We start from the raw sequence: 12194 nt of genomic DNA, 5'->3' as shown, positions 1-12194 counted from the left end.
TTTTAATCAACATTCAGTCAATTCAAATCAATCCTGCAATATTCAGTATTGATACCGTTTTTACCATTAGGTCCAATTGAAATACTGATCATGATTCAAAATGCAAAGATTAACTAAGGCCAGGTTCATAACTTTCTCAAAATCACATGGTTCCGCGGCATCATGCCAGCGGGTTTAGCATTTGCACGTTAGTTGGTTTAAAATGAAGCAGTGTGCACATGTGACAGGTGGCGCCAGTTAGCGCTACTGCTTAATGAAATTCCTATTCATTCCCTATGGGGCTGCTGCAGGAGTCGCTGCATGGAGCTTCTCCCAAATTTGCAGCGATTCCTGACGCAAAGGAGCAGTAAAAGCTTTACCAGTATTTTTCTGATTGGCATTTCGATCATTTTGATGAATTTGTTAGTTTGTGTAGAATCCATTACAAAGCTTCCATAGTGTGCGGTCAGCATTAAGACGCATAGGATTCACTGTGATCAATGCGTTCATCTTATAAACTCCAACTGTTGTGATTGGAAATCAATCGATCGCATTGTCACACTGCAACAGTTGATTCCTTGTTATTGTAGCCAATCGAAACACAAATTGATCATTGTCTTTCCCCGCTATTGATAAAGATTGGCATCGGTGCACATGCTGCAGAAATCAGCTCAATGGAGAGCTCTCCGAAACCTGACAGATATTTGCAGGATTGGCGGAAATTTTGTGCAGGATCTTGCAGTTCTACAGTTGAAAGGACGGCTGGTTCAAATCAACCAATGTGTGGGTAACATGACATGAGCAATGGTCAGAGTGCTGTTAATCTTCTACCATCATGCTCCTGTTTCAGAGTAACCTGCAGTGGTAAATCTGACATTTGTAATGTGAAATCTGCAGCTGCTGTCCCCTGATTGTGCTGCTGCGTGATGTGATGTCTATTGACCAATCGTTCATGTATTTTCATTGGAATTGTATTTATCGGAATCCGGGGTGTTCAGCAGCGCTCTATACTATGCTCAAGCTTTGCGAAACTCAAGTGTAAATATTTTATTGGTGGGGGAGGGGGGACATATTCACTTCATATCTGGGCATTAAACTGTCCCATAACCCTGAAGAATGGAAGCGCTGAGCAGTAATTGTTATTTTATTCATAACTGTTTTATTTACTCAAGTGAGCCAAAACTCCAAATTACCTTTATGGAAAAAAAGCCTCTGATATCAATTACATACGGAGGATGAAACGTCACATGGAGAGCCAGACTTTATTTATCCAGCATTGTAATGACATTGCAATGGCAGTCAATGGCAGCAGCCATCTTAGACTCACACAGGCTCAGCCAGTGCTATTCGGTAATGCTCATCTGTGTGCATGGCAATGGGCTGCTTTATTAAAGCAGAATAATAGACTATCATGAGAGAACCTGGGTGATCAAGGAAGTCTGAATTTCCTAAAAATCATTTACTCTTGTTTGGCAAATGCTATAAATCCTGTACCAGACCCATTCCAGGTTTGCTGGATCACCCATGATAATCTATCCTGTCCAATCTTGGAAAGCTTTTTATAAGTGAATTGAATGTAGCAATGGTGATCAACTCAATCAGCTGCTATATATACATAAAATGTGCAACAGCCTGAGTAGAAAAGCCTGTCCCCTGCCAGCATTCTGCAGAGGACTCTGTGGAAGCAGTGGTCTCTCTGCATGGACCCATCATTCAGCCCATGCTGAGCCAGAGCTTCTGTAATCAGCATGGAGAATAGACTTATCATTGACATCAAATAGACTGCTCACTGCAGAGTTATAGGCTACAGTCCTGGTGCGGAAAGATTTTTCTACCTAGGCTGTGACTGCTTTCTAAGCAAAAGAAACTCTAAGGCTTTGCACATATTATGCTTTGATGCACCTGGTATATATATATATATATGACTGTCTGTATCTGCCTGTCATTTGCAACCCCTATTTAATGTACAGTGCTGCGTAATATGTTGGCGCTATATAAATACTGTTTAATAATGATAATAATAGCTCAACGTCCAATCAAAATTCATCATCTTGCAGGTAAATCAGCTCTGATTGGTCACTAGTCACTGCTGCTCTTATCCTATAACCCAGAGGATGTGTTATTCTGCAACAGAAAGGTAGACAGGCGCTTGGCAGCGAGTGCCGCCATTGGTCAATCAAAAAACAATCGAGCCATAGAATTGAATTTATTTTTCATTTTGCAGGTGCTGCTTTTGCATTTGTATCAGCGTTCATTGGAATAAAAAATGAAATAATTTTTTCTCTTAAAAACACAGGGCTTGTGTAAGACATTGTCAGCTTTTATTGCAGCAAAGTAGTAGCTTCAGTGTTAGCGGGAAATAAAAAAAACTGTAGCGATTTTATATTCCAAAGGTTTTGTGTGTATTTGGTTAGTTACAGTAATTATACCCAATAACTGACAGCTAAAATCACGTAGGAGAAAGCAAAGGCTGTTTTTCTCACACAGGCCCTGCTGCAGAACATCTGCTAAGAGATTTGCATATTAATTAACCCATATTAACTCTAATTATTCTGGGAAATTATCAAATAAATTGAATTTTCTAATTTTAACCTTTCTTTTGCTCGGCGCGTGGCGATGGCTGAAGGGGGGACACGTCGGTCTTAGCTCACCTGGGCGACGTGTAAAGTAGCTGCCCACTCGAGCCGCCGTAACCCTTCGGTTCCAAGGGGAGGGGGGCGGCCTATGGAGCTTTTGTGCTCTCCTGGTTTCTTTTTTTTTTGGCTTCTGTGTACGCTGGGTCTCTGTACATTTGTTGTGAGGTGGAACATGTGTGTGTTTGAAAGCACAGATGGTGGATTTGTGCAAGGGTGAGGAAAGGTGGTACTTCGGAACAGTTGAACAAATCTCACTTTTTTTTTATTTCAGCCTGTTGTTCGGGCCTGAGCAAATAAATGAGAGTTTAATTCAATTAGAGCCAAGCTTTAGTCAGGGCCTCATGACAGAAATTATTCAATATTTCCAACCCCCCTCTCTTTTTTTTTTTCACCCACCGCCACTACCACCACCTCCATGGCATTGTTTAATTTACACATCGCTGCCTCCGTCCCCTTTGTGCCCTGTTTAGAGTGACCGTAATGCATTGAGCTTTTGTCTGGGCCGTGTCGCTGTCCCTGTCTGCCTTTGTCCATTGTGAGGTACCCAACGATGAGCGCTTAGGAAGGTTTAATGTGACAGCAATGAACACTTGTCTTGTTTCCCAAAAAAAATTGCTGAATATTTACCAATGCTAACTAGGCCTCGCTTTAAGCATTCAAGAGGCTGGTATTAAGTTATCTTTATTAAAAGCTTCAATCCGAGGCCTTGTTTTGCAGTCGGAGATTAGAAGACGTCAATTATGGCAGAGCCATATGGGATCGTTTAGCGGCGTTAGGCCCTATTTATCAAAACTGACGGACTTTGGCATAAGTGACCAAGCAGATTCTTTCTTTAGCAGTATATGATTAGGAGAAGAAGCGAGTGGCTACTCTCAGATCAGAGGTTCAGTGATCATCCAAAACAGGAAATAAATACTCAATTGTTATTAGGTGTTGTTGACCTTCAATAATGGTTGACCAATTGAGAAGCTTCAGTCTAAGTTCTTGTTTTCAGAGATTAGAAGATGTCAATTATATTAGAGGCATATGGGATCATTTAGCAGTGGTGGCTTTATTTATCAAACTGATTAGAGGAAGAGTCGTCCCATTAGCAACCAATCACATAACTTGTAGTAGTGAAGAGAAAAAGTTGGTGGCTACCAAGAGAGGTTAGTAATTGAGTATTGCCTGCTATGGATGGCTGAGAACCTCTTCTCTTTCCATTGAAGGAACAAAACTCAAAGAGCCCAATTTATTAAACCTCTAAAAAACTGAAGAAGATAAACTATCATAGGAGAACCTGGGTGAACTAACAAACCTAAAATGGACCTGGTCCAGGACGAAAATAAAATAAAATAAAATGATTTATAATTAATTGATGGTCCTCTCATGATTGTCTATTTTCTCCAGTCTTAGATAGCTTTAATATATCTGTCTGTTTGAGTTTTTCCCTTTAAAAGAAATAGCAGAGATCTTCAGTCATCCAAAGCAGGCAATACATACTCCATTGTCCCGTTGTGGGATATATAAATACGGGATAGAAAGCAGAGACTAGACACCTTAGGTTTAAGTTTATGTTGATAGATTTTTGACACGTCCACTCGATTTCTCAGTCGATATTGTGGCTTGTCATGAAAGTTGCTTTTTGTTCCAAGGTAATGTGCCAATAATAATAAATAGGAAATTGGGATGGCTTATCTAAGCAACAGGGATTCTCCACCTTCAAAGCCTTTGTCATACCTGATCCCAAGTTGAATTAACCCAATAAAATCCTTCTTTTATTTCATTTGGCTTACAGCTGAGCTAGTTGTAGAAATTCTAGTTGTAAAATCCTCAAGTTCTTCTTGCTGGATTGCAGTGGGCAAAGTGTTAAAGTTCATGAAGTGCAAATGAAAGAACTTTTCTATTTACATGAAAATTAACTTGTCCTGATGGTCAATAAGAGCTGTGATTGCTGAGCTTCTTTCCTTTTTGGATTTTTGGGACCAAGTAGTACTTCATTTCCACCTTAATGGTTTGACCTCCCCCCGTTTTAACCATTTAGGTGACCAGCAAACTCCAGCTGACTTGCAACAAAAAAAAAAAAGAGAAAAAAAAAAGGACTTCCTCCAGGGTAATAGACAGCAAGCCAGTCCTTTACCTGAAACCAACTGCTGAACATCTACAACTACAACAAGGGGTGTACAATGATGGCTGGGGAAAAAAACAGGATGATCAGGAGAAAAAATAATTTTCGCAGTAATTCAAAGTATAGAAGAAAGAAAGTTTTATTAAGAGTGGATATTAAGCGGTTAATTCCCCGAAGATATACAAAGACTGCAGATGACCTAGATTCGGCTTCAGGTAGTACAAATTGGCACCCTGACCAAATTTACACAGTACTTTCCTTAGCTTGGGAGACCCCTAAATCATGTGATATCATTGAACTATGGGTCTATCCCACATCTTGTTACACTTTACCAAATTCTCCTTGTTTTCTCTCTGTATCTCTGCCTTGAATAACAACCATAGCATTGCTTTACCACACAAGACAAACCTAAAACTAATTATAACACACAAATCTTTTATTTTATTCAATTCAATAATAATAGTTGGCTTTACATACTGAATGCTTTTTTAACAAGAACTTACTTTTTTACCAGAATACATTATGTATTAACTTGCTTTTCGAGTTAACTTGGTGCAAATGTCCTCAATTAGCATGTGTCAGAAGCACAAAAAATATGTTTTACATCTAAACATTTAAAAAACAAGTATTGTATTGAGAACTGTTAACTTGTTGTAGACAGTTGTGTATCTCCTTTGTTGTGTATATAAATGCAATGGGTCATATAGTGTATTTCTAAGTGTTGGTTCTGAATACTAGCGAGTGGAGTGATTTTCCAAGCTTTGGAGGTTGTTGGTTGTCTTTGTCACGCACTTATTGTGTAATCTTTCACAGAGGAAGGTATTAGACACAATAACTGACACAAGGACAGTATCCTCATATTTCTGCTCATTTCCTCGTCAAGGTTTTTGAAGTCCAAGGTTTCAAAAACGTAACTGTAGACAAGGTCCCTTGTGGCGGATAACGCCAAAAAAAAAACACTTCTGAAAAGGATGTGTAGAAAGAAGAAACCTTTTTTCCTTCTTTTATATAAAGTGAGAGGATTGTTTATAGTCATCAAGAAATGCAGATGTATATTTGTTGACTTTTCCTCCAGCCTCCCGCCTGTGCTGGCTTTCTTATCATAATGTGGCCCAAGGATAGGACATGCTCTCTATGTTTATGGTGAGCTCTACCTTTTGTGTCCAGGTTCAATTAATGTACATTCAGCTACGCAGATAAAGAGGTAATATGTTGTGGGTAATTACTAGGACTTGTATATACAAGATGTGAGCTTTGTACTTTATAGCTTGAGGTTTGGACTGAGAGATATTGAGTGACAGTGGGAAGAGGTTTGGAATCAATAGGTTAGGTGACCCCCTTCCTATTCCAGGAGGCTTCCTGTTAATTTTCTCTTGCTGGCTTGCTGGAGTTGCAGTTGTACACATGTGCTACCTTTTGTCCACATTTGACACCTACGTACTTACTGCACACTACAGAGAATCAGTTTACCTTACATGTTTATATAAAGAATGTGATTGCATACCAAACCCTCTCATCTGGATTTAAATTGTCATTTTGCATTGTGATGGTTGGGGTATGTGAGCTATTACTTTTATTGGATTTTCTATGTAACAATATCGGATGCATTTAAAGGGTCAGTCCACCCAAAACTGATGCTTAGCTATGTTGCTCATGGGCTTCTCATGTCATGTACCCTGTAGTGTCTCAATCCTCTGGATGCATTTTTTCTGCAAGGACGAATCTTAAATCCAGATCTAATGCCAGCAGCACAAGGGCAGGCCTTGGAGACTTCATGAGATGCATGAGACCCCACCACCATGATTTATCATGATTTATCAAAACCATGTCCTCTAACTAATATGTATTGTGTGCACTAACCTATAGTAGCCAATAATATGCAATCTGCCACTATACCACCCACTGGGCTAATACAGAGGAGTGTCCACACCATTTAATTTGATTTGAAATGTTTTGATTGGTGTGTTCCCAATTTGGAGATTCTCCCTTATTCCCTGACTGTGGCCTGACAGTGGTCACTGTTGCTTTGGCACTTACCCACAGCCCTGCAGTATGATAAGAATGATAAGAAAACACTTGATCTTGGCCATACATGAAACTTTTTCCCCATACCTTTCCAGCATGACCTCCTTTAATTTGCATCTACAGGAGTAGTTGATTTCCATTTGTCCTCCAGGCTAAGTGAACCTTTCCACAGCCAGCATATAACATAAACATGTGAAAGTTACAAACCTATACTAAAATTTACTTTGAACACCTTTACGAAGCTTTCCTGGCATGCCAGACCTTATGTAAGGGATTGCAGTTTGTATCAACAAAAGGTGATGACTCTGGCAGAATCTGGCCAATGGCTAATTACAGCTTCAATTTCTTCTCCTGTTCTACAAACAAAAGCATTACTTGGGAGACACATGTTGATATGAAGATCACTTTTCCCTCCCCCAAGTTTCTCAAGGCAAAAAAGTCAATCTGATCAATAACCCCCCCACACACACATTTCCCCTCCTATGCAGTTGGAACAGATGCTGCAGTGTTCTGCAAGTGACAGAGTAACAGAAGTCTGTGAGAGGGGGCTCACAAGGTAACACTGTTTACCCTCATCACAGATAAAGGTTCAGCTACTTCAAATGTCAGACTAATTATCAGCAACACTTACCGAGCATTACAGGCCGGAATGCCTTTATAATTCCCTATGGCGGGGAGTGGTGACCCTGAAATGTCATACCACAAGCATTTTTATCCAGGTATTAATTAAAATAAATAATTAAGAGCCATTGCACATAAATTGGTTTCTTGTAGACAAGTTTAAAAAAACTTTTTGGATATGTAGTGTAATAGTTTATAGAACACTGAAAATGTTTCAAGAATTTTAGAAACGACTTGAAAAAAGATGGAACATATTTACTAGCAAATAGCTGGTGTCCTACACTCTTCTGTATCCTCATGTAGCTCAAATTTGGCAGCTGGCACAAATAAATGAATTATAAAAAAATAAATACAATTTATCTGGATGCAGGTTGGCTATTTTGCATTTGGGACAACTTTAAAAATGGATACTCACCCTGGAAACTTTAGACTGTTGGCAGCAATGTTGGGCCTAGTATACATAAAGATTTTTGGCCAAATGCAGCATTTAACTGAGGATCTGATCATTATTCTGATAGGTAATTGATCATTGGGAAGCCTATAAACACTCCTTTGCTGTCTAAGTGTAGCCATGCACAGGAACATCTAAGACCAAAAATGACCACCCATGATGCCCCAATGTCGTTTTTTCACCCTCAGTTTGACCAGAAACACTCACACTTTTTTTTATCTTCTGCACTGATTTATCATCATAAAACTTCTCCACATCTTTCACTTCACCTTCATTTACATTGTCTATGGTTACCCTAAGTTTATCATTGTGTGTGTCTGAATTCCACCATGGCAATATTCCTTTGTTTACTGCTTCACCAAAACGTGGAAATCATGTCAGATCAGCATACCACGGATTAACAATATTCCAGCGCACAGTTTAACCCAGAGAGCAATCCTTAATGCTTATCCTGTAATCGCAGGATTGTATGGCAGCCTTCCATCGCTACCTGTATGAAGAATAATTACGCTGGCGTTTCTGGCAAGACATCTAATGCCGCGGATTGTAATTAAGTTGTAAAGATTACTATGAGGGATTGCTTATCAATGATGTTTTTGGCTATTTATTTTTACAATTTAAGCTTCTTTTCTTTCTCTGGTGAAGCTTGTAGAATTTGTCTGTCTGTGAGCCAAGGGAAGAGCATCTTCTCCCCTTGCTTATCGATTTACGGAAATCATTTCTTCAGAATTCCAACTGTCTTGTGGTTTCGAGCAAACCGTACCCAGAGCCTTACTAGGTTTTTCCCAATGTGGGTGTTTTAATATTACCTGCAATTTTGCTATTCTTTTTTAAAGTCAAAAAAGATGTTCTTTTTTTACTTTAAAGTGAGCCTGGCCACCTACTGACTTTCTGACTCACGATTAAGTGTTACCGATTCTGATGAAAAGCAACATCTTCATTTTGTACATTACAGATTGTTGCTTCTGACATTGATCCCTAACAGGGTACATATTGATAAATGTGTTGTGTTATTTTTTCTGCATTGTTTAAGCTCAGCAAAATGTATAAGCATTGGAGAGCAGAAGGTTGCATGCATTTAATACACTCCTAAAGGGAACCTGTCACCTGGAAAGGAGTGCTTAGATGGGCTGTGGTTCATTACTAAGATAAAGCGGCACATACCCCCCTAATCTTTTAGTGTCTAGGATGATTGATGCCATATATAATCTGTAAGCAGCCATTATTTTTATAAACAGTGTCCAGACACAGCAAAACATCCAGAGCTGCTTATCACACACATTTCTGTTATACCTTTTAAACATAGGTGTTGGTTTTCAACTGCTGTCAGTTCTATTCACTTTATCTTTTTATATGCAAGTGAAAAAATACATTGCATAAGATTGGATGCATAAAACGGACCTTTGACAACTTTACAAACATTGAATTGAATGGTACTCTAATAAGTTAGGGCATTCCTGATCAATATATTGATTGATAAAGCCATTCTTTGTTCAATAATGAGCCAATGGGAGCACTTCCCTCCATTTACAACAACAATACAGCTCTTCCAATTGTTAGCATAATGCTGGAGAAAGGTTCCATTGCATGGGGGTTTTAAGGATTGCACCCAGCTGCATGTTGGTTCTATTCAGCTTTTATGTTCATCTACAATGGCCAGGAGCCAGTGTTTATTGCACAGATCTATAAATGTGGCGAACTACAACATAAAAAAATAGAAACATATACTAATGCATATAAAGGCTATCAGACACTCATAGTGAATACCGGTAAAAATAAAGGTTTAAACCTCAATACCAGTTGACGAAGCCATAGTGGAGTCAGTGAACATTACATAAAATGTATAAGCCTGCAGGTCGGCATTCCATCGCTTCTTCTCTACATTGTGTCTTATTTGTCTCCGTTAAGGTATTTACTACTGTTTGGGAAAACAGATCAGGGAGAGCGAGGCTATTGTCGTCTTGTGATTCTGATGGATGTTGAGTGCCTGACCCCGCTTCCTGAGACATGACTTCACCGCTTGCTGAAAACACTCCGATTTTTTGGGGTCTCCTTAGGGACTTCTTGATAAATCATCTTTCTTTTCTTTTTTTTTTTATCTGCCTCTTTTAGTATAAAAATGCCACAGAAAATATTTCAGACCTCTCTTTGCTAAGGCAGGACTCACGTGTCACTCAGAACAGTCAGTGACGAGCAAAAAGAGACCTCAAAAGACATATTTTCTGGCGGGATAAAGGCCCTTTAATGCCTGTCCAGCCTTAGATAATTTTATTCACTCCTCCTGGACCTTTCTTTATTTCTCCTGTGCCCAGAGATCAGTTTTTAAGAGGTGGGCTGAAAGATTCCCAGGCCTAAAGCGCTTTTGTTTTGCCCCCCTTCCCCCTGAATCAAGGCTCGGAACATTTGTAAAGGGACGTCTGCTGGTTGCTAAGAAATAGTTAAACCTCTGTCACTAAGAGAGAGAAAAAGATTCACAATATTGATTGTATGAAGGTATATCTGGACCACACAACACGAACGCTTACTCGGGAATATCTCTCCTTTTTTTTTTTGTCGATCTTGGGGCATTACCCTGCCTGAACTTGTTTAAACCCTCGTGGTCACACCTCTTGAAAAGGTTTTGTTCTGACCGTCAATTGGTATTCAAACCAGGTCAGCAGATACTGTTTGCTGCTCCTAGGACCGTTTTCATTTTAATTTGCACCTGTTGCGCAGTTGTTCAAAAGGCAAGTGCAGACTCGCAGATTATACAAAGATCATATTATGGGCAGATATGCACGGTGTAATCTTTTTGTCCCCAGACTCCCATGACAAAAAAAGAAAAAAAATTCTGTCTTTTCTGTTCCTCTTTTTTTCCTCCCTGGGAACCTGTCAAAGCAAACATATATGACTGAGGAAAAATTTGTAAGTAGACGTGATTCAAGAATTCAACCAAAAGCATTCTAATACTGACACACAATCCTTTTGCTTCTTTTTTTCTTTTCTTGCTTTCCTGCCACTTTTCCATAATCCGATCGCTGGCAAGAGCCACTTGAGATAGCTCAGTTGATAATTTAGGAGAGGCAGGCTTTATTAGATTCAGAGAAATCAAAATGAACCTGAAAATTGTTTTCTTTGTAGCCCCCCACCCCAGTCCTCATCTACCCCCCCCCCCCTCATTCCCATGATGTCATGGCTTGGACTTGTTTTTTTGTGCGTGGTTGTAGAGCGTTAGGTTAACGTATCTTGGCAATCCCATGTGTGCCTAACGGATGGTGTGTTTCTGTCGCTGAGCTAATGCCCTGTGTTTATTACGCTAATCTTTCTTGTCTGCTGGTAAAGTGGACAATTTATGTGCTATCATGTAGGCCGAGTTCCTTGTGAGGGCTGACTAATTCACAAACAGCCACCTTCAATTGAGTTCACAGACCTTATTTGCGGCCTGTGCTTGTGTGTTTTTATACAGCTGCTTCGAGGTTGTTGGACAGGGAGTTGCATGGTGGGAAATTAAGTTCTTTTTATAAAAGTTTTGTTTCCACATTGCTCAGCATTGCTTGGCATTCTTCAAACAAGGCCTGCTCGAGTCTAAAGGTAGCTATAGAAGAACAGGCATGGGGACGTCTTTCTTCGCTCTGTAGACAAATAACTGCTAGTTGGAATCTAATAAATGAGAGAGAAATGTAAATATTGCAAGCAATGAGGAATTTATTACCAAACGTTGTGGTTGTTGTTGGGCATTTTAGGTTCTACCTTGTTCTAATTGCGTTTTACTCCTTTTTGTTTTGCAGTATTAAACTATGACAATGTAGTAGACACGGGTTCAGAGACGGATGAAGATGACAAGCTCCACATTGCTGAAGATGACAGTATTCTTACCACATTGGACCAGGAAACAAGTCCGGCTAGTATGCTTAATCATGAATCTTCACCGCACGCCAACCAGGCTCTACTGGCAAGAGAAGAAGAGGAAGATGAGCTGAGGGATAGTGGGATAGACCACAACTGGCACAATGAGGATCTTCTGAAAGCTTCCATAGATGGTTCTGGTTAGCATAACATTATTTTACTCTAAATTCTGCATTGCATAAATTGTATTGGCATTACTTCAAAGAGACATCAACCAATTCCAATCAAGGGCAATAGAGACCTTTTGAAGTTATTGGATATACCAATAATAATAAAATAATACCAATAATCTCTGCATCTAATAATTACCATTCCATGGTTAGCTCAGAGTTTTGCTCACCCACTGCCTAGAGCTTCCATGAATGGTAATACAAGTCACTTGTCCAATAATACAGCACTGAGTGCAAGCCGATAGACCTAAAAATGTCACATGATAGGAAGATAAAAAACGTACTTGGTCTTAAACTACTTATTACTATAGTATAGTAAA

At 39.4% G+C, this 12194-nt stretch overlaps 1 protein-coding gene across 5 annotated transcripts in view; it reads left to right on the top strand.

The window, feature by feature from the left end:
• Positions 1 to 12194, top strand: part of ZEB2 (zinc finger E-box binding homeobox 2) — a 105545-nt gene that overhangs the window by 71549 nt on the left and 21802 nt on the right. For all 5 annotated transcript variants that reach the window (XM_072418121.1, XM_072418124.1, XM_072418123.1 and 2 more), the window contains one exon: positions 11587 to 11844. In XM_072418121.1, coding sequence (XP_072274222.1) covers positions 11587 to 11844 — 258 coding nt within the window. The remainder of the gene's footprint in view (positions 1 to 11586; positions 11845 to 12194) is intronic.

The sequence above is a fragment of the Pyxicephalus adspersus genome, chromosome 7 (assembly GCF_032062135.1).
Source record: "Pyxicephalus adspersus chromosome 7, UCB_Pads_2.0, whole genome shotgun sequence".
In the NCBI taxonomy this organism is placed as follows: Eukaryota; Metazoa; Chordata; class Amphibia; order Anura; family Pyxicephalidae; genus Pyxicephalus; species Pyxicephalus adspersus.
Note: the sequence above shows the minus strand (reverse complement) of the source record. Positions and strands in the feature narration are given on the sequence as shown.